Here is a 23,443-nt window from a genome sequence, read left to right as displayed (position 1 = left end):
CTTTGTACTCGGTGTGTCTGATTTTTTGACCACATTCATCATCAGCAGCGCGTTTTATAAAGACGTCCACATAACACAACTCAGGTTTTTAAATCTGAACTCTATATTCTGTTATCACAGCAGGTGATCCATGTGTATACAAGGCTTCTTAATGACGTAGAGTTATGCAGTGATCCAAAGCAGAATGACATCAGTAGCCACCAGCTGCACATAACTTCAAAAATAGTGACATGAGAAGGTTCATATTTAACATCAGGCAGCACACCTCAATCACTGCTTTAACAGGAGGCACTCACTGAAGGACCCCTCTCTCTCTGATCACCTGCAGAGCATGTATCAGGAGCTGCAGGTTATCAGGCGTGAGGGGCAGAGAGCGACAATAGATTGTGTAGATCATTGACATGGGTGGTGATTGTGTACAGATAAACCAAAATGTAGAAACGGTCATCAGTTGTACTTGCCCAGGTATCCTCTGAGTGAGATACTGTAGTGCGTACTTTTAGTTATATATTTTTTTGAAAATGTTGGGGGTTTTGTTTGTGTCATATTTTTCATATTTCATAGAGCTGACCCAGGATTAAACACACAACACTCAAGTGCACCTGGGCTGTATCATACAAGCTTCTGTTCTCTCCAGCTCTGTTCTGAATGAGGAGATGTGAACAGTCAAAGTGAAACATTAAGCATTTTATTTATTTATTTATGATGGACCATGCATAATAACTCACATTTCTGTAAATACTGTATGCCAGAGTTAGCCAAAATGCTAGATTCCCTCTGCAGTCCCTTGCCAGATGTTAAAATAGGCTCCCAAAGAAGAACAAGATTAAACAAAAAGGTGGGAGAAGAAGACACAACAATTAGAGTACAAGTAACACCTTGTGATTAAAAATGAGTAAAAAAAAACACATACAAAGATAACATGACAGTCTTAGAGAAAGTGGCTAAGTGGTTATAGACATAAAATACATGAAGCATGCAAGACAAGCAGAAAGCAGCTATAAGGAAATGTTAAGAAATACATGAAGCATGCGGAACATGCATGAAACCAAAAAACAAAGCACTCCAGGCAAACAGGAAGTAGCATTAGGTTCATATTTATAAAGGCATCCATGAAGGACTATATAGAAGCATATGACTTATGAAGCAAAGCATGCATCCGCACATTGAGCAGTATTAAACAGGTCTTAGTGAAAACATGCAGAAATCATGCTGACCATAATCGACCAAGGTGTATGAACACATGTACTCAACAGCACAACATTTAACATGCTGCTGCTGGTGGTGCTTTTGGAAGTGAAGGTTTAGATGTTACCGTGTGGAGGTAGCATGGGAGGTATTTTGTGTTTGAAAAATAATAAAGGGTTCTAATCATGACAGCATCACACACTTGTACAAACCTATTCTCCTATTACTACAGTACATAAAAGCCTGAAATACTAAAATATTTTAAAATCTCAACAGATGTGGAAATTAATTTAAAACGGTCACACACGAGGACAAATAGTGACAGATTTAACTGGTAAGTTCTTACAGTGTGTGGAGAGCAATGATATGACCAACACAGTGAGGTCCACACTCTCTGAACTAGAAATCTATAAAGTCTCTGCTTCCTGGTTCATTCATCGTGTTTGCAGTTTCTGTCCAGCTCCTCTCGTGTCAGTGTGGCTGTGGTTTGTCTTACACAACATATAAACACAGATCAAGTTAGTCCTCCATCTCTGAAGTCCATCTGACTTTTTGCTTCCTGTCCTCGGGGTTCCCACCACACAGCAGGTTGATATCTGATCGCAATGGGTAATCCTTAAAATGATCAAAAATCAGGCCTTTACTGACTTTCGTCAAAAGTATCCCACTGCGGTACCAGTTCTTTATTTTTTTAAACTGGGTTTAGCTTCTAAAAAATGTTGCAACATTTTTAACATTTTTTGTGCAGAGTTTGGTTTCTTTGCCAAGGTTTGAAGATACCTCTCTCCCTCCACACTAATAAAGTTATACTTATTCATTTTCATTTGTGGGTGCTCATATCGTTTATTAATAAGACCAGATACATTATAAAGCTTCAGAAAAGTCACAGCTCCGAATACCAGACCTTTTAATTGATTTGTCTTTCCTGTTTCACCTCCATGTGTGACTGTTTTCCATTGCCTTGTTTCAGGTGATATCCAAACTTCCTGCTCTGATCCAGTTGTGATATGACTGATTGTTATGCCCCCCCTCTTGTAAAACTGTGTGTTCGTTTTGAATTGAGATGTTAGTCTGTTTTTTTTCTGTCTGCTCAAACCGGTAATTTGCATCCCCCCTCGTCTTGTTTTTCCTCGTTTCTGAAACATTTAATCAGATTTTTTTTATGACCTTGTTCATTTTATCAGTGCAAGCAAGCTAAGCTGTTTTTTTGTTCTTGAATTTCAATAGCTGCCTAATTGTTTAATTTAAAATGTATCATTGAGATTTACTTTAATCTTTATTTAATTCACATAACAAAGTGTTCATTTCTTTTCTCCAAAGAACTGATTGGTGGGACACCCAGTCTGAAGATTAACCACGGCTCTGGGACCTTAGTCCTCCAGCTAACAAACAATGCTGGAGTGGCCGACAGACGGTGGCATCGTCTGGACGTGAGGAGCAACAGTAAAGTAAGAGATGAGCATTCATGCTAGAATCTCATAGAGCAACCTGCAGGCTGGAGACCCCCGGATAACGAGTGAATACACTACAGTGACTTGTGGAGTCATGTCAACAGACAACCTGGATTAACATTTGAATACAATGTGCCACTTTTTTTATAATGAGCATGCTGGAACATGGAATATTAACCAGGAACATGTTTGGATTAGAAGAAATCATGGCAACAGACCAAGAACCGGACGCAAGAAAGAACAACAGGTCACAATCAGGAGAAATGTAGGGGTCAAAAAGGCCAGGGACAAACCAGGATTAGGAAGAAATAATGGCTTGAAATAGACCAAGAAGATCCCAGGATGAGGAATAATTTTGGAGTCACAGTGACAATAAACAGGCCAGGAAATAGAAGATAAGTCAGGAGTTAAGAGACCAAGAACAGGTCACAATCAGAAAAAAATCAGCAACAAAGAGGCCAGGAACAAGCCAGGATTAGTAGAAATTACAGCTCCACTGACCAGGATCAGGACAGGATGAAGGGAGATAACAGCGTCACAGAGACAAGACCTGGACAGAATTAGAATTAAAAGCATCAAAGAGACAAGAATAAGTCCAGGGTAAGGATACATTTTAGCCTCGAAGGACCAAGAGCAGGTCAGGATTTGGAGAAATAGGGGCATCAAAGAGAAAAGGACCAGACCAGGTTGGAGAGGAATAAACCTTGGAATCAAAAAGAGACCAGGAACAGGTCAGGATTAGGAGCATAAAGATGTCAAAGAGACCAGGAACAGGCCACAATTTGGAGAAATAAAGGTATGGAGGAGTGAGAAATTACAGTGTGAAAGAGACAGCGTGCTGGGGAGAAAGTAATGAAGGTCAAAGATTCCAGGAGCAGGTGAGGAGAAGGACAGACAATGGCAATAAAGAGACCAAGAGCAGACCAAGATTAGTATTAATAACAGTGCAATAGAACCAGGATCAGGACAGGGTTAGGCGAAATAACCCCGTCTAAAGCGACCAGGAACAGACAGGCATTTGGAAACTGAATGACTGAACATCATCATCTTTCCTCTGACTTTGTGTCTGAGTGTCTTCTCAAACATTTAAAATCAAGGATTAACTTTAACCTGCAAGTTGCTCTTTGCAGGGAGTTTATTAAATGAAGACAGATTAAAATATACGCTGCAGGTTGTAAAGAATGTTGTGCTGTTGTAGACTCACACCTTTATAAATGCAGAAGCACTGACCTCTCTCCACTCTACCAATTTAAAGGAAGTGCGCTTCACTCTGGATCGATGTTCCTCTGCGATCATCATGGAGACCGAAGGCGTGGACTCCTGGGCAATGACAGAGGACCGCTCATCCTGTGAAATCCGAGGGGTCACTCCCAACAGGGACAAGTAAGATCAATAATTAAGTGGAAAAAGTCTGCAGTGAGTGGAGAGGGGGACGTGACTCCACAGTATAAAAAAATCGAGCTGCTCCTCTGAACCCTAAAGGGAATCTTAGAGCACTTTGGACCTGCAGTTCAGAACAATGAATGAATGGAAGCTTTGAAGGATTGATGGGTTTTTTTTTATATTCATCAGTGTTTCCAACAGCATGATGCTGTAACTGTAGAATTGGAGGTGGCGATTAAGGGTTTATTGAAATCCTGAGACACATTAAGTGACCAGGTTTTCATGCTACTGTGTGTTTTGGTTAGAGGAATCAGTCTAGTATCTCCACCAGCTAGATCGCCTCTGCACGTCTTGGCTAAATATGTGCGCAATATGTATACCAGCAAACATGAGGGGGTATTTTGGTTTCATATCTCACCATGGGAGGGGCTCGTTATGTGGCCCATATTAAACGGAAAGGTCTGTGCCCTTGCATATGTACCGTGGCAACCAAAAATTACACACATGGGTCACGGTTTCGGATAGCGCAAAAACAAATTGGATTCCATCTATATGGTTTATTTGATAGGGACAATGCAAATGATATAGTACAACATCTGTCTGATGAAATGTTTGCATTAAAGTTCTGGTGCTAAATTTGCGAACATTTAAAAAACATTTTCAGGTACGAGAATTTAGTGAAATTATCAGAACTGAGCAGATTATACTGCTTCAGTATGTGGCAGTGATGTCACATTTTTAAGGCTTGGTTATACTGAGATGCAACAGGCTTCAAAATTTGAATTTAAATTAATTTACCATCACAATGTCTTCTTCGTGTACATTTACGCTTTGCTTGTATTGTTTTTGTGATGGAAAAGCACACAAAGAGTCTCTTTCGTGTTCAGAGTGAGTTTGTTTTGATAAATACTCTTACACACCCTGTTCATATGTGATCATAGTCTCACAATTGCCTCGTTTAGTGTATTTGCCAAAGCACACAATACTGTATCATCAGCGTAGAGGTGACAACCTGCCACTGGACAGCTTTCAGGCAGATCGTTAATAAGAAGACTAAAAGTCAGTGGGCCTAAAATTGAGCCTTGGGGAGTCCCCATTTTATTTTGTGGAGGAGCAGACATTTTTGAGTCTGTCTCCACACATTGCTCTCTTGACTGTAGATAAGGAGCCAATCAGCTTAAAGCTTGCTTGGAGAAATTAAATTTAGATAACAGGATGTTGTTGTCGACAGTGTCAAAGGCCTTCTTTAGCTCAAGGAACACAGCCAACACAATTTTCCCCTGTCCATTGAACACATCACATTGTCTATTTCTGTTGAGTGGTTATGTTGAAAACCAAACTGCTCAGGAATATAAAGTTGATTTGACTGTAAATGATCAACCAGTTGTTCTGTCACAACTTTTGCTAAGACTTTTGACAGCAAAGGAAGAAAAGAGATCGGATGATAATTGCATACCTGATCAGTGTCTCCTGATTTAAATATGGGTGACACTGATCAGATATGCAGTTATCATCCAATCTCTATGGGTGATAATTGCCTACTGTGGCATAAATAGGCTTTCTGATGTCAAAGTAAAGTACTGAAAAATGTCCAAATAGAGTGTACTCTTACTCCAGCATTAGTGTTTGGGTTGAAGTTCCCTAAATTAGCTAATTACTTGGTACAGCTGACCCTTACTGCAGCGGTTTATAGCCTAGCTGGACAGTTTCTCAACAAAGAGGCTGATCTGACTGGTTCCCCCTGTGGGTAATACACTTATTGACACATACCTCATACAACCACACTTCAAAAACTCTGAACTGTTCCTTTAATATGCAGTCATTGGACGCCACATGCTACACTATATTACCAAAAGTATTCGCTCACCTGCCTTGACTCACATATGAACTTAAGTGCCATCCCATTCCTAACCCATAGGGTTCAATATGATGTCGGTCCACCTTTTGCAGCTATTATAGCTTCAACTCTTCTGGGAAGGCTGTCCACAAGGTTGAGGAGTGTGTTTATAGGAATTTTTGACCATTCTCCAAAAGTGCATTGGTGAGGTCACACACTGATGTTGGTCGAGAAGGCCTGGCTCTCAGTCTCTGCTCTAATTCATCCCAAAGGTGTTCTATCGGGTTCAGGTCAGGACTCTGTGCAGGCCAGTCAAGTTCATCCACACCAGACTCTGTCATCCATGTCTTTATGGACCTTGCTGTGTGCACTGGTGCACAGTCATGTTGGAAGAGGAAGGGGCCCGCTCCAAACTGTTCCCACAAGGTTGGGAGCATGGAATTGTCCAAAATGGTTTGGTATCCTGAGGCATTCAAAGTTCCTTTCACTGGAACTAAGGGACCAAGCCCAGCTCCTGAAAAACAACCCCACACCATAATTCTTCCTCTACTAAATTTCACACTTGGCACAATGCAGTCCGAAATGTACGCATGTAACGCGTCTCCACTGCTCTATGGTCCAGTGGCGGTGTGCTTTACACCACTGCATCCAATGCTTTGCATGGCACTTGGTGATGTATGGCTTGGATGCAGCTGCTCTGCCATGGAAACCCATTCCATGAAGCTCTCTGCGTACTGTACTTAGGCTAATCTGAAGGCCACATGAAGTTTGGAGCTCTGTAGCAACTGACTGTGCAGAAAGTCGGCGACCTCTTTGCACTATGCGCCCCAGCATCCGCTGACCCCTCTCCGTCAGTTTACATGGCCTACCACTTCGTGGCTGAGTTGCTGTTGTTCCCAAACTCTTCCATTTTCTTATAATAAAGCTGACAGTTGACTGTGGAATATTTAGGAATGAGGAAATTTCACGACTGGATTTGTCGCACAGGTGGCATCCTATGACAGTTCCACGCTGGAATTCACTGAGCTCCTGAGAGCGGCCCATTCTTTCACAAATGTTTGTAAAAACAGTCTGCATGCCGAGGTGCTTGATTTTATACACCTATGGCCAGGCCAAGTGATTAGGACACCTGATTCTGATCATTTGGATGGGTGAGCGAATACCTTTGGTAATATAGTGTATGTACAGAAGGTCACAGAGTGAGGGGAGTAATGTCATTGTTTCGTTGATCTCATACAGACAAAAAAGAAAAATGTGAAAATGGTAAGCCTGGGCGGTATCGTCTGTGAGTGAGGAACACTGTTCATCATATTTAAATAAATTATATGTAAATAAATGAAATAAATCCTGCTGCAGGTTGGTTTTGAAGAACCTGTCTACTAATGGTTCTTGGTGTTAACAATTAGGTCTTAAAAATTCTGCAGAGAGCCTTCAGGGGTTTTCTTTGGTCGCTAACTGCTTCAGGTTATTTTTCCTTTACTGTTTTCAAATGTCAATGGATGGATGCCCCATAGGGGCCGTGTCTAAATGCCCCATGTCCCTTCAGGGGTAAACAATGCCATATAGAGTGCAGTGCTAGCAGTCACAGAGGCTGCAGTGTGAAGGTGCTGAAAGTTAAACATGAAGAATGAAGCTGAACATATTTGATGATGGGGTTTGCTAACTGCGATGATGTGTGTGAAGTTTATTCTGGCATGAAGTGTCATGATAAGAATGAGTGGATGTATGGTGACTCTGCACTCCCCTTGTAGACATGTATCATTTAATGATGGGTGATTAATGCTGTTTATTACATGCTGGCACACTCACAACCCACCTAGAGCAGGTGTATCAACATAACAAAGGGAGATGTCTGCATACGATTACAGTCCATGTTCTCTTAAGTGGTGTTTGTTTGGAAGTTTTGTGGAAGCATTTATTGAAATCAGAGCAGATAGAGACTGGGTTCAATTATTCGTGCAACCAGCTGTCCTCTCTAGAGGGGAAACAGTATCGGTAAACTCCTCAGATATTATCCTTAAAATGCCAGCTCTTTTTTTAAACAATGATTTTGTACACAGCTGGTTCTGCTTTGCCAAAGCAGCGTTTGTTTTCCCCCATCGTGGGCTCGGCCTGCCACTGTGCTGTTTGCTTTGTTGTTTAATTATTCTGTGAGTTTGTGAAGTTTAAGAATGTACAGTCGGGCTTTGCTGCTGCTATTAATTGTAATAACTTCTCATTTTTAAGAACCTCTGACAGCATACTGTGATCACAGTGTTTGAGTTGAAACTTATTAGCTGGGTACTGTATACGATTAGCAAGGGAATGTGCAGAGCAACAGACTGAAATTAAAAAATGTGTTTTATTACCTTTGTGCAGCATGTACTGAAAATTCAAAGAGCTGTGGCGCTGGACTTGTTTGTGTTTCGATCGTTTCAGGGAAAAGCTATTCACCTGTCATGCATTTTCTTTAGCAATAAAAGGAAAGTCACAATGAGAGTCAGAGAATCAGATGTCATATTTGTTGTCATAAAGCATTAAAAGTGAGGACAGCTCCTGCAGGAAAAGAATGAAACCATGAATTTTAACCTTGACAACTCATACGCTGTTCGTTCTTTCTCTTGTGCTTGTATTTATGTTTCCGTATATTGAGTGTTGTGTTTTGAATTTTAAGCTTGAGAGCTATGTGTCTTTATCCTTTCTCTGCTCTCATTGTTTTTTCTGTAAATTGCTTTTGTTTGCAGGTATCTGAATGGCACGCATGTCCTGCAGCTTGGAGGCGTTAATGAGAACATGTCGTATGAATACCCACAGCTGCAGCACAAACATTTCACCGGATGTATCAGGAATCTGCTTGTGGACAGCAAGGTAACGTCACAAACATCTATAGTTCACTGAGTACTCTCTGCTTTATGAAGGCATGTTTATAAACATTGTAAGGGATTCATAGATTTGATTGATTATTATCAGTATATAATATACTTCTTTCTTGTACCTGTGTGCATTAAGGTGCTGGAGAACTCCTTTTCAGGAGGAATATAAAACTGGCCTCAAGGCTATAAACGGAAACAGATTCTGCTTAGTGTAATCATATCATCCATGTTGGCTCTGTACCCACTTTTAAATTATACATTTATAAACCAGTAATGGAAGAAGCATTTAGATTATTGAGCTAATGTATTTTATTAATTTCACACACTTAAAATAATGTATTTTGCACATTTATTGCATAATCCAGGTGTGGAGGAGAGAGGTCCTTAAACACTGCAGGTTAATCCTGCTCAAAAAACAACGTATTTAATAAAAATACAGTAATAAGCCGTTCCTTTACACATAAACAGCATTTTTGGCAGCTAATAATGCAAACTTTTGAGAGAGTGAGAGGAATCTTTTGAAAACGCCACCCCTTTGGTTGAATATAAACTGGCAATACACAGATCCTGTGAAAACGGTGACATCACAGCTCGACTCACACATGTGCAGCACGTTCCGTTCGAGTCAAATAGCCCTGTACGTGGAGGAGGACAACATACAGGTTGCTCACAGACAGCCACCGACTGATTTAACCCCAGATTATTACCTTAAAAATCATCAAAAAAATATACACAGACTGTTTTCACAGATATTATTTAAGATTCATGCAGAGGTGACACTGCGGTACTTAGTGCCGGAAAGTTTGAGCACATCCCTTAAGAACTGCAGCGCGGTTACCAACAACTCTCAGCAGATTGTAAAAATGTCACTCTACAGTAACTGTGATCGGATCTGCCAGACCACATCGCTAAACCAAGAGTAAAATATAGAATGTGCTGCAGGGCCTGAGGTGACAGTCTCACCGTGGCCTGTGTCCTGTCGATCTCAGGCAGTTTCTGATCTTCCTTATAGCAGAGAAACTTCTCTCTAAGATTCTGACACCACTGAGGTCTGAGTTCAGTAAACCCCTCAATATCCACAAACTCCGCCTTTGATTGTGACCTAAGCCTGGTTTATACTTCTGCGTTGACCCTACACAGCAGTGGCCAACACAGACATGAGCACTACATACTTGTTCGTCAATGTGTCCATGTTGTGCAGCAATACTCTGCCCAAAGGCTTGAGGTAGAATGAAATGGAAGTAAAAGAACGAGAAAAAAATAAATCAAGAATACAAACGTATGCTACCTGAGCTTAGAAACTGTGGCATGACTCAATTTTGGAAAGTGTGCAGGACTGTATTTGCAGTAACTCCCCACAAAAAAGACGATTTTGTTCAGGCCTTTAAAAGATGCTTTTAAATAAATCTTATAAACATAATTTCTGTGGGAGTCCAAACTTTCTGACCTTATTGCTTGTTTCCACGGATTAAACACAAACCTGTTGAGGGCACTTCTTTCCTTATAAAATATGTATAAACCAATTTATCCAGCAATATGAAACCTGCATTGTGTACATCCTTGGTAACTTGCCATCAGTCCTCGCTGCGTTTAGTCGGCACTAAGCTCTATTTCTTGGCACATTACTGCCATAAGACTGAAGTAAAATTGTTACAGTGAATTGGTGTTCTGAATAGAGGCTCTTGTTTCTGCACCAGAAAAACAAAATGAGGAATCCACTCATGAAAATATCTCCAAGTAAAAATGCAAATGAACTCCAGTTTTTAAAGCAAAAGTACTCATAAAGCAGAAGAATGGCTTCAGTCTCTGTGTTATTGCTTGCTACCATATTGGGTTAGTATGACTTCTTTCTATACAGCAAATTGGTATACTCTATCTATGAGAGGCCATAAGTGATAGATGTACTTTATTGATCCCAACCCAAGAAACTGTGGTGTCACAGCAGCAGGTCAACTGAGCAAATGAAGCACCAGAGAGCTATATTTACTGTAAATAAACCCAGACATGAGAAGAAGAACACACAGACCTCTGCGGAGAGATGTTTTTCTCTGGTTCTGCTCTTTATACGTTTGAGTTTTATAAAGGTGAGCATTTTTGTTTAAATGCAAACAATATTTATCCTGACTCCTGATGTTCTCTCCAGCTCTGCTGCCATTGTCTGGATTGCAGGACAGGATGTTGCTCCACTTTTCTCTATGGTTGGGGTCCAGTAGCTCCTCAGGCTGCTCTCACATCTGTGCCCACTAACTTGCATTATTTCCCCACTATCAAGACCAGCCTGAGACCGCACTAACGTTTTTACCTCAGTGTCAACAGACAGAGGGGGAATCAATCAATCAATCAATCAATCTTTATGTATATAGCGCCAAATCACACCAAACTTATCTCAAGACTCTTTACAAACAGAGAGCGGGTCTAGATCGTACTCTATGTTCTATTGTTAACAAAGACCCAACATCAAGACAGGATAAGATCCGGTCCCCTCTTACAGACAGTACTCAGTCTGATCTCATCTTAATCCACCATGAGCAGAGCACTTTGCAGCATTTAGCAAGTTACAGTGACATGGACAAACTTCCTTTAACAGGCAGAAACCTCAAGCAGAACCAAACTTATGTTAGATACACATCTGCTGAGTCCGAGTTGGGGTTGGAAAGAGGGATAGAGGAGATGAAAAGAGAGAGAGAGAGATGATAGTGATGAGATAGTAGTAGATGTAGCCGCTGGAGGCTGGAACGTCTACAGCAGCAGGTCGTCTACGACAGGACTACTTTCTGTGGATTGATTTGATGTGACGTGTGTATCCCTTGCGTCACCGTTAATCACCATTGTTGTTGGTTTTGACCAGTCAGAATCGGGTATTTAGCACAGCTGGATAGTCATCATTTTGAAACAACAGTAAAAATATTAACATTAAAGAAGAGCGGACAACCTGCCTTCTTGCCGTGCTCTCCTCCAGTCTTCACATCGCTGTCGGCTGTTTATGACACTCCTGACAGTAAGATTCAAGCAGCTCGTCTTGTTCCATGGCTTGTCAGATCACTAAATCTCAACCATATAAAGTGGATTGAGGTGTTTCCTGTGTTGAAATTCATCTGACACTGGAAAAGAATTGTTGCCGTGCATGTTGAGATGCTGATTGAAGGGAAAACTTTTTTACTGCAGGGCTTGTATTTTTATTCAGAGATTCTTTTAGTGTGTAAAATGGTTTAAATAAAGTAGTAGTGAGTTAAATACATAATGTGGAGTAAGGGCAGGAAATGGCCAGGTGACTTACATTATAATGTGATGTGATACACGATAATAACCATACAGATTGAAAGGACTTATATGGAGGTGTTTCAAATACCCAAAGAGCTTTAGCAAAAATATAAAATACAGAAGTACTAATGCAACATTTATGAGTTTGACAGGAGAAACGGTGGGAGTCAGATACTGTAGGCTGTATGAAAAGGTGGGCTTAAAATGAATGGAGTGAGTCTGGGTTGAGGATAATTGGAGGGAGGGAGTTCCATATGGTCGAGGCAGCAGTGGCAAAGGCTCTGTCCCCCAGGTGTGGTGCTTGGTTTGGGGGATGGGGGTCAGAAGGTTGGCATCTGAAGATCTGAGGTGGTGCGTTGGGGAGTGATGTTGAAGTGGGGTCTTTTGTCTAGAGTTAGTGAAGGTGCTGAGGATAGGTGTGTTGTGGTTTGGAGTGGGACTGGGTAAGCAACCGAGCCGCTGATTCTGAACATGTAGTTTTTTTGGAGGTCGGGGAGGGAAGGCCATAGAGGAAGCAGTTGCAATACTCCAGCCTGGAGGTTATGAAGGTATGGATGAGTGTTTTGTGAAGTCTACCCATCGCAGCTGAGGAAATTCTCTCTGGAATAAATCCTCCACCTTTCCTCTTGTCTCAGCAAAAAGAGCTTTCTGGCTCTTTCATCTTTTTGGTTTTGAAAGGCCAGCACATCTCTTAGTGTCTTTCCACCACTGTCGTCTTTTTCTGTCTTTATGCCGCCGTCAACTTCTGTTTTTTGGCCACTTAACTTCCGTTCACGTTACCTTCATTCATGTCATCAGCTTCTCTGTGTGGAGTCAAAAAGGAGTGACACGGTGTGTCAAACTGGCGGGGAAATCTGCTTCAATATCGCCATATTACTTTCATTTAAAGTCTAGAAAGCCATCAGAACAATAAATGTATCAGCCAGTCAGGACTTCAATATATTTCCGTATGCATACTTTGTCTCTCCTCTAGTCTGGAGGACAAAATGTACAAAAGTGTCCTCTGAGATGTTGCAGAGTTTAAACAAGGGATAATACTCAGAGTACAAGCTCTCTGAACTCTTCTTAGTTCCAGTACCTGAGTTCTTCCAGCACTGTGAACAGATAGGTTTAATAGCAATGCTTTAAAAATCAACATAACTCACATCTCAGCAGTATTTCCTTCACACCAGGAGCTCCCCACAAAGTTGTTTTGTTGCAAAAAGAGCAACAAGCTCATTTCCATGCAGCGAACACACCCTGTGCTGCAGACGCAGGACTACAACCACCTGATTGCATTTATGTGGTGCATGTGTTTATTGCTTCATTACAACTTTATCATCTTTTCACGGCATCTGAACAGAGCTCCTTAAGTTATATATGTTGAGTGTACAGCAGGTCTGTTGTGTTCATAAATTGTGATAATGTAGCGTTTTGGTTTTTTGTTGCGTTTCTTATTCTGCTGCTGTGACGCTTTAATATCTGCTCTTTATACAAATACTGATCATTCAGAATTTAAAAACACCTTAGAGGAGAAAGAATCGAGATGCAACTTATTATTAAACAAGCAGTCATTTTTTTATTTCTGAAGCATATTTCATTTAATAACGAGGTACAATTTTCTACCATCACATTTCCTTTCACTCATCGATTATTTCTGCAGGGAGAGAGGCTCTCTCTCATTTCCCTCCCTCTGCTAAGTTTTCTCTGTATATTTCTCTTTTCTTCTTCTTTCAGCTCTATGACCTTGGTTCTCCAGCTGAATCTGCCAACACTGTGCCTGGCTGCTTTCCTTTTGATGACCACTGCACCAACGCAGAGACACTCCCCTCCTGTGGCAAGAGGGGGCGCTGTCATGGGGAGTGGGGCTCTGTGGGCTGCCTGTGCGACCCGGGGTTTACAGGGCTACAGTGTGATAAAGGTGAGTCATTTTAATCACTTAAAACTGACCAAGAAGTACAGTGAGACCTCTGTGGAGTCACACATTTTAAGCCTCACAAAGCATACAATCCAGCTGGGAAATGAGAGAAATTTTATGTTCATAAATGTCACTTTGCTGCTGCAGAGAGATAACCTCTCCTCACATGGAGTGCTTCAGCAGAACAGCACGTCCTCACTGTGATATCCTCGAGTATTTCCCACATGACAGCTGAATTAATTAAACAAGCCTTGTGTGTTTTTGATTGACAAGCGGCTCCAGAGCTCTCCTTCGACGGCCGCAGCCACATTCAGTTCCAGCTCTCGTGGTCGTTGCCTGCGCGACAGACAAGGCTGCAGGTTGGGGTTCGGACACGTGCCGCCTCTGGAGTCATCTTCAGTCTATTATCTCAGGAGCAGAATGAATACCTGCGTTTGGAGGTAAGTCACAGCTGGACACTCCCCTGTAGTAATGAATTATATAAAATAAAGATATCTATGGTGTAAGTTTGCTGCCCCTTACTCAGCCATGACTCCACAAGTGAATTAAGGTACAACACTTCAAAATCCCCATGCAGCTCAATAACATATCACATCCTTCATTTTCTTCACCAAATACATGTTGATACAACTCCAGTGATTAGTACAAGCAGTCTGATACACATGAACTCATTTTTATTCAGAAGGTGCTTTTAAAACATCTGAGTACATCAGTGTGTGACATTAAAAGCTGCATAGTTTGTATTTAATCCCCCTGACTAAGAACACCAACATCACAAACAGGAAAAAAAAATCCTTCTGTGAACAATGAGTCTGATGTTATCCACAAAAACAAGTTTTTTCTTGTATGTGATGTGACAATTTTGAACACATGCACACCATTAATTTAGTAGAAGTCTGTATGTGTGTGTGTGTGTGTGTGTGTGTTTGTGTGTGTGTGTGTGTGTGTGTGTGTGTGTGTGTGTGTGTGTGTGTGTGTGTGTGTGTGTGTGTGTGTGTGTTTGTGCGCTATCTGCTCCTGTAGTGAGTGCTGTGTGAGTCAGAAGAAAACAACAAACAGGGAGCGTGCATTGAGGGACTGCTTCCTCAGTCTCTGTACAGAACACAGCGCTGTGTGACGGTATTTGTGTAAAAGTTTACAGACTACAACAGGCAGCTGGATTACAATGCCAAAATTGAAATACTAAATTCACAGAGAATGGACCCCACTATCTGCTTTTTCTATAGGTCATCAATGCAGTCTGCATTACTGATGCTCAAGCCCAGAAACACCCACAAAGTTCTGCAGCTCTGTGCAGTCTGACTGTGACTGAGATGAGCTGTCAGCGTCTCTGTGCTCTACTGTGCTGTGCTGGGCAGAGCTGCACTGTGTGCTCTCATCCTGACGGTGTTAAATTAACCCATATATATAATGAGCTGAATGGAGAGGGAAAGTCCTCACCAGTGGAGTCAATTAATAACAGATGTGAGACCTATTTCACTCCATTATGAGTAATTGCACAGCTTGCATGTGCGGGGGCTGAGCCTCAGACAGCTCCAGACAGACTTAACCCCTGGTTATTATAATAACAGTAATGTCCAAGTAATATTAACAGACTTTATGTACAGACATGTTATTTTTTGATCATCCAGAGTGTGAACGTAAGAACTCCAGCACAGTTCCCACCAGTCCTCAGCAGACTCTAGCTGTGCTCGACGTGTCAACTCTGCTATTTGTGAATTAGGGGATTTTTTTCACTCTGGCTCTTTTGCATAAAAAGGGGGTATATTAATCCAAATCCAAATTATTGCATAATGGCTCCTCCTAATGTATGCAAAGAACACCAGCGCATAGAGATGCTATCTGCTAAGCAGTGGAGCATGTGGAGCGTTTAACCCTTTGTGCGTTAGACGTTTGCAACGGTTGGGGGGAAAATCCATACAATGCTTTTATAAATCAGGTCCTGATTGTTGTCACATGCAACCAGCAGCTGGTACTTTCAGTATAAATGCAGGCATGCTGACACTGAGAGGATAACAGTTGATATATAGAAGCCAGAGATAAGAACTTTATGACCCTTGCCTGTGTGAAAGTTTTTTGCACAACTTGTTAACTGTCTTCACATGTGTGCTGCACATCTCCGTACTGCCACACACACACTACCTCAACCTTAAGTAAACAGCAGTAAATTTATTCTACACAGCAATGCTACATTTTTCATCCTTCCACACCTCTGGGAGTCGATTCGTGCAGATCAAGGTTAAACTGTGATCCGCTGCACCACTGCCCCCCCTCCTGCACCTTCATTGCTCTGGTTGTCTTGTTTGTGGGACTTAAAATGATAATTAGGGCCCGTACAATGACTGCTGCAGGAGCCTGTCAGCCTGAGAGTGAGTAATATCAGGGTTGGAGACATATGGGCGGATACTGAGGGGGCTGATGATTGACATATGTATGTTCTCAATAAGGTCTTACAATAAGTCTGCTGAATGCTGCTATGAGAGGCTGCTATTTAAAAAATTAGGCCTCAGCTATTCAAGGTTATTTCTGTCTTTGGTTAATGTTTCCAACACAATTCATACGACAAAAATCAGATGTGTGAGCCATAATTTGAGGGCCGAATGTTCTCTGGTGAAGGTCAGCCCCCCTCCTCTACACTTGAGGGTTTTGACACAGCTTGCTTGAAGTGCTGAGCTCAAAGTCGGGTCTGCATGCTGGCTGCTCGCTTTGCCACACCTGGGCTGGAGTGGTGCTCACACAGAGCATTTCTTCAGGAGGAAAGTTGACTCTGCTCAGCCAAAGCACCATAATAGCGTGCTTCTCCTGCCTGACACGTTGGCTGAGTGGATATGAAGCCGTTGTTGCCTGTCAAAGCCTTTCGTCTCACTGACTGACAGGCCGGGTGTGAACAGCACCTGGAAGTAAATGGCTCTGTTAGAACTGTCACTTTTGGCTAACACACAGGTCAGGTGTGTGCAGTGAACCTGTCTGTGTTTGGTGAATTTCACACTGGCGGTCTGTCTTTGAACACATCCTCTCTTTGTGTCTGTGCTTGTTATTTGTGAGACAGCATTGTTTGAAGAAGCATTTCCTCATCTTCTTTGGTTCTTTACACTACATGAGAAAAACAATGTTGTCTCCTCCCCCGGCTGCAGCCCCGCAGTGACAGGAAAAAGGACAGCACTGTAGCCTTTACTCCATGTGTGCTGCACAGCCTCTCGCTGAGCTGTACGAAACAACTGATGTCTGTCTGCGGCAGCACACTGAAGCATTTTCTGCCTGGCTGTCTCAAAGCTCTTAGAAACACTTGAGCACAAGCCTGTAGTGTTTGCCGACAAGTCCTAATTTAAAGGGCTGCCTCTCTCCCCTTTCTTTCTTAAGGGTAGATATGGGATAGAGTGCACACTGAATAAATAACCACACTTTCACACAGAGGTTACCAGAGGCTAGCTGGGTACAAACAGCATCCAGCTCTCCAAGGAATACAGCATCTCTGCAAAGAAAACATTTACAGGATCTAATGCACTCTATGAAAGAGTTTTAGGAGTGAGTGGCACCGACTATTACTTTATCAGAGATCAGCAATCCATAAAAACAGTAAACCTCTGCAGTCATAGCGGCTCTTTCTTATATTATACTTGAAAAGTCCCTTAAAACTCAGACCTCAGAACCTAACTTGAACTTTTGTGCTCCGTGCTGATTGCTCCAGTCTCTGCAGGCGCAGCAGAAAGTGTCAGTAATCAGATTTTTTCCTGACTGTTGATTGAGTCCTTTGTCCTTTGCTCATCTTTGTTGTGGACTTGAGGGCAGGATGGGATGGAGGGGAGAGCACAGTCAGCTTTTACCTCATGTGAGTGTCCAGCGGGGGGAGACTCATTGGAGAGCTCCATGCTGAGGGAGCAATAGTTAATGCAGGCCGAGGCTGAATGTGAATTATCTTGCCCCACTGTTTCCAATTAAGCCTCGGACATGAACAAGCTGCAGTTATGGGAGCCCCTCATTGGTTGAGTCCATTGTGTTCACTCATCCTTAACTGCTGAGGATAATTGTTGTTTCTTGTATACCTTCCCTTTGGGATGGCTCCGGCGCTGCCATGCACTGATGTGTACGCCAGCTCTGCAAAGTATCATAGCTGCAAAATTGCTGAATTAATTTTTACCACTGAAATTTTCATGCCATTTTTTTCTGGCAGGTTCGCCACAGAGAGTCTTTTCTGGGTAGTTAAATCTCACAATTCTTGTTTTGCCCAACCTTTGCTGGCTTTTCCCCGCCTCGGGAGCTGGCCTACTTCTTATGATGTTGTTATTCACAAGATCTGTTTATGCCCATCAATGCTGCACAATATGGCAGCAGTCCAGGTCTGCCGCTTTAGAATTTGTGTCACCCCATTTTACAGTCGTATTCACTCAGCCATTGTAAGCCTTGAAATCCACACTAATTCAAGAAGCATTACTGCAGCTGATGACAAAACAGACCAGAGAAATGTTGTTATCCATGTACAAGTCATTCTTATGTGACCCAGCAGCAGAGTTTGAAACCTTAAAACTGTCTAAAAAAATGTAACATCTTAATTATTTATGTTTATCGTGTCCTCTTGTCTGTTTGAGTGCCAGAAAATCACCCAGGCTCTGCTGTGTTTCAAAGGTGATCCAGGGTCTGCTGACTGTTTTGTATAACCTCGGAGACGGAGACTACAACCTGACCCTGACCCACCAACGCCTCACTGATGGAGAGTGGCACGAGGTGGAGCTGGACCGGTTTGGCAGAGAGTACACTCTGCGCCTGGATGGAGGCGGGGGGCGACGGGAGGTCACAGCCTCACTCGGGCAGAGTCAGGAGATCATCATCGACCCCTCGGCTGTGATGCTCGGAAACTCTTTCCCGTCAGGGCACAACCGGAGCTTCCTGGGTGTGTGACCGTACAATGTTTTTGGAATTAATGAGAATGAGGATATATGAGTGAGATTCAGTGTTGCTCATAGGAAAAGTCTCCACCTTGAATGTGTATGCCCAATAAAACTGACAGAAGTATGAATGATTTAGTATTTTTCATTACCATTTCCTGATGCTTATACTTTTCACAGCCTGCCCAAAGGTGTTTGGATCCCTTAGTTAGGGAGATGAGAGACAGCGAGTCAGTGGCACTGATCTGTGTTTAAATGATGTGTTAGGGCTCATGCTTCCCACAGAGAGAGCAAACTAACCAGCTGAGAAAATATCCTGCAAAAAAAGAAGTCCATGCTGACAGCTTAGCCCCAGGCTGTTTGGCTGTTTGCATGCATGAGAGCGTGTGTGTGTGCGTGTGTTACTCCGCAGGTGTGTCGGGCAGTCTGTTTGTTGATGCATGTGTGTCTGTGTATTAGAGCTTACACCCTGCCTTGGTGTAAATGTGAGTCCATAAAAGATTTAGCCTTAGGACTGGTGTCTTAATGTGTCTTTTTGACACCGTAAACTCTGTTTTTTTCCCTCCTCATCCCTTTTTCTTTTTTTTTTCCTGCCTCTCCATCAGGCTGTTTGCGAGATTTGAGGTTTAATGGCCGCTCCATCTCCCTGGATCAGGAGCAGCCCTCCGAGGGTGTTCAGGTGGTGGCGGTGCAGGGCGTCTCTGCCGGCTGCTCTTCAGACGCCTGCAGGAAACATCAGTGCTCTACTCCGCTGGTCTGCGTGGACCTCTGGAGACATCATGAGTGCAGGTGCTGTAAATATACAGAGCATATAACCCGGCATGTTCACTGCATATCTGCACACGCACATTAGGAAACGAGGATGGCATACAGCAGCCTTGCTTATGATAATATCAGCCACACTAGCACTCAACTTGCAAATTGCATGAAGAAACAGTGTGAGGACCGACATACTTGCACAGTTTGTTAAAGATTTTTCTGCAGTGGATGCACGATCTGAGTACCTGCTGCAGAGGGAGGTCAGTGGGGGCTTAGGTGTTCAAGTTTTTTAAAGCAGTGCATGACTCAAAAAATCACCCTCTGTGGCTCAATTACGTATGCACTGTTCAAAAGAGGAGTGTGCCACAATTATGAAAACACACAGAAAAGTCACCAAGCTACCATAACATCATTTATTGACCCGACTGAATGAACTGTTGTTGATCTGGAGGGGTGAGAGGGTGTCAGAGTAACATGCATTAACTGTTCACTGTTTTAATGCACACATGAATTAATTTATGACACACTGGACTTAAGCATTAACCAAAAACAGTTAAAAATAGGTGTGAGGTCAGTTCACAACACTTTGCCGAGGGTTGAGATGAACAATAGTGAAGTTATTGGTTTGTGATTTTCAGTGTCTCAGTGTTTGAAAGCAACTGAAGATGATATCAGAGCATCAGTGATCTTTCTGCTTTTGTAAAGAAAGTTTGGTGTGATCCTCTAACAAGATAACCTTTAAAAGTTTTTCACAAGCTGTGACCGAGGAGTCTGGTACCCCAGTCTTAAATACAGCTTGTTCTGATGTTCTTGTTTTTAGCTCAGTTGTAAAACATTAACAAGAACAGTGTTTGGGTTGCCAGGTTGTGACAGATCCTGCTGGACTAGTACTTGAAGTTCCACCATCATGACTTTGCTCTTTTTTAAGTTCATTTGGTTGACTCTGCACATTATTCAGGATGGACTCCACATATCAAATGTGTATTCACAGGTGGAAGTGTGTTGTCATGATACCAGAAATCTGAACTTTGATACAATAAAAATGAATCTGCACAAGTTCCTGTTTGACAAAAACAAAAATGAACTCCAATACTGGTTCATTTTGTAATGTTTGAGAGAAAGTCAGTGAACACAGACCAATGTTGATCATTCATAACTCAGAGGAGGTGTGAGTATCAGCAGAGTCTGCTCTCTGCTTGAAATCCTAATTTTCTTATTTTGGTCATTTAATGGGCGTCTGCTTTTGAACCGTGGTTTCGAGCCAGCAGTCCTCATGTCGATACTGATCTCTTCTCTGCTCTCAATCCGTCAGCAACAGACATAAACATAACACTTGCATCTTTGGGAGACACTAGAGGTACCTAGCAAAGTATCAGTTTTTGCTAACCTGCGAATGAGAACAGCTAGTGATACACAGGCTGTGATAGAGGGCAGACCAGAGAGACTCTAAACAGGCAGGAAGAAGCCCCATGCAGCAGCAGACAAAACCCGGCCTCTTCCTGCACACTTGTGCAGAGGTGTGAAAGTGTTCATTTGTTTCGAGTAAAACTTCTGCAAAACAATCAGAAGATAAAGTTTGATTTCCCTTTTTTCTTTATTTTCCTCACAGCTCTCTCTCTCTTTACTTCATCCTTATCTCCATCGACCATCACTGCTGTCTCTCTCTATCCTTCACATTATGTAGCTATGGGTTGAAAATGTGAATGTAGATGTGTGTTTTTTTTGCATAGACAATGTAGATTATTATTATATCATTTTAAAGCAGCTGGTGTTAAAAAGTATCAAACGTTTGATAACCTTACAGGATTCATTGTTTTAGAAACTTTATTTGACCCATCAACTCTTTCTAATGGCTTAAAATGTAACTAATAAAGCCAGTTATTCAGATTCTTTAATTCACATGCACAAGCAGTGAAGACAGACAAACCCACTTGTTCATAAAAAACTAACACCTTTCATTTCAGATAGATTATGATTATGACGCACTGTAGTCTGCTCAAAGCTCCTGCACACTTGGATTCAAAGCGTCCAGCAGATGGCAGCTCGGCTTCCTCCAGTCCCGTTACTCAGTGTGCATGTAATATTGTGTCAATCTGAGAAAACAGTGTCTACCAGCAGTTACTGTCAGAGAGTCATCTGCTCTTTTAAACTCTGCAGGACCACTCCTGGCTGTGATTTCAAGACGCTGAACCAGTGTGAGACTTCTCACTGCGGCTGAATATCCACAGTCTGTGATTGCAGCACAGCCTGAGGATACAAAGCTCCGAGAGAGGCAGGGGGCAGGGGTGAATGATATTCAGGGGATATTTTGTACAAATATACTGTGGGAGTACTACCGCAGAGCCAATCTCACTTTCTTGTTTTTCATCCCTCTTTTTTTCCTGGTCAAAGTACAGCTGCCACTGTGTAACGTTCAAAGAGCATATCTTTGAATCAGGAATAAGAGGTGTAACTCCTGAGGGATTTAGTTTTACGCTGTCAGCTCAGCTTTCATACGTCTGTAGAATTCAGTGTTTCTTTTATCTGACAGCTTCCTGAGTGTCTCTTGGCTTTGCTTTACACCACACTGTCTCCACTGTCTCGTCTGTGCACAGGTGCCCTGCAGGCCACCTGACCAAAGAGAGCTCCGTGGGCAAAGTGTGTGTCTACACACTATGCGCCAGCCGGCCTTGCCGCCACGGCTCCTGTGTGGCTCACTCTCCGTCCCGCTACACGTGCCTCTGCAGCGAGGGATACCGGGGTCGCCACTGCGAAGTGACACTCGCCCTGTTCCACAACGAGGACGGCAACAGCCTGAGTCTCAGCTCCATGTTCGCCATCAGCATCTGTGTCATGGCCTTTCTAGGTAGCTATGTGGAATACGTCCTCTTCTACCTGTGGTGACAAGCACTGCCATCGTCTCCCATCATTTGTAACGGTTGTGTTGTTTGTTTCTTTCTTATCTTTACATGTTTGTTTTCATCCTGTTGTATTTTTACTTTCATTTGTTCTAATTTTCATGCTTTAATTCCTGCATTATGCTTGCTTCTTTCACTGTTTTATCTGTTCTCCACCCTGCTTGGCTCTGAAATCCACACACACACACACACACACACACACACACACACACACACACACACACACACATCTAGTAGCCGTATTGATCTCCTGAGTTGTACCAGGAAGTGATTTCTCCATGGGAGGTTGCTGATATCAGAGAAGCAGAAAAGGAAGAATTGAATGTCTTCATTTGTGATTCACAGGGTTCTGGAGTCCTCTGAGGACAGGTTTAGGACTTTCTTTATGTGTGTTTCTTTATTCCTCATCACCTCTGTGTCCCCCGTCTCTTTCTGCGTTTCGCCCTGAAGTCAATTTCACGCTCAGCCTTTCTTTTTATCTCTCCAACTTATTTTATATCCCACCATCCACTCATTTCACTCGCTCAGTGTCTTTGCTTCTGCATTTCTGTGTACATTTTTCCCAATTCACCATGAATGTCTCTGTGCTGTGCACTTTAGTCTCTCGTGCACTGTTCAGATCTGTGATCAGGGTTCAGCTACATCAAGAATAACCTCTCAGGTGAACACAGATTTTAATCGTCCTGCACTTTTTCTGGTTCATCCAGCCCGGGGCTTAAAGTCAGACTAAAAGACCGTTTCACAGATTCACTCTGAATAATTGGGGGTTAAACTTTTGATCAGGAGTGTGTCGATTAAAGGGAAAGAGCTGTGAGGTACTCTCTCAAAGTGATATTACCCAGACATTTATGCAGCAGGGTTCCTGTGGTCGGAGATGATGCTGAAATTGGAGATGCAGTTTAAAAAGAACAAACAAGTTATTGGACAAAAACATATTAATCATTCACAACAGCATCTTTGTGCCAATTACTCTAAAAAAAACTTTGCATTTGGCAGAACTACTTTGTCCATTGGGGATTGAAAAATGTGAAGGCT

The 23,443-nt window shown here is 42.4% G+C and overlaps 1 protein-coding gene across 1 annotated transcript in view; it reads left to right on the top strand.

Moving 5' to 3' along the window:
• The window catches only part of LOC117813819 (neural-cadherin-like), a 99,003-nt gene that overhangs the window by 65,281 nt on the left and 10,279 nt on the right, over window positions 1-23,443 (top strand). The window contains exons 24-31 of the mRNA XM_034684858.1: window positions 2,509-2,636; window positions 3,895-4,022; window positions 8,583-8,706; window positions 13,689-13,872; window positions 14,143-14,309; window positions 18,493-18,757; window positions 19,358-19,541; window positions 22,106-22,356. Of these exons, the coding sequence (XP_034540749.1) occupies window positions 2,509-2,636; window positions 3,895-4,022; window positions 8,583-8,706; window positions 13,689-13,872; window positions 14,143-14,309; window positions 18,493-18,757; window positions 19,358-19,541; window positions 22,106-22,356 (1,431 nt within the window). The remainder of the gene's footprint in view (window positions 1-2,508; window positions 2,637-3,894; window positions 4,023-8,582; window positions 8,707-13,688; window positions 13,873-14,142; window positions 14,310-18,492; window positions 18,758-19,357; window positions 19,542-22,105; window positions 22,357-23,443) is intronic.

The sequence above is a fragment of the Notolabrus celidotus genome, chromosome 6, assembly GCF_009762535.1.
Source record: "Notolabrus celidotus isolate fNotCel1 chromosome 6, fNotCel1.pri, whole genome shotgun sequence".
Lineage (NCBI taxonomy): Eukaryota > Metazoa > Chordata > Actinopteri > Labriformes > Labridae > Notolabrus > Notolabrus celidotus.
This window is presented reverse-complemented; position numbering and strand designations above follow the sequence as displayed.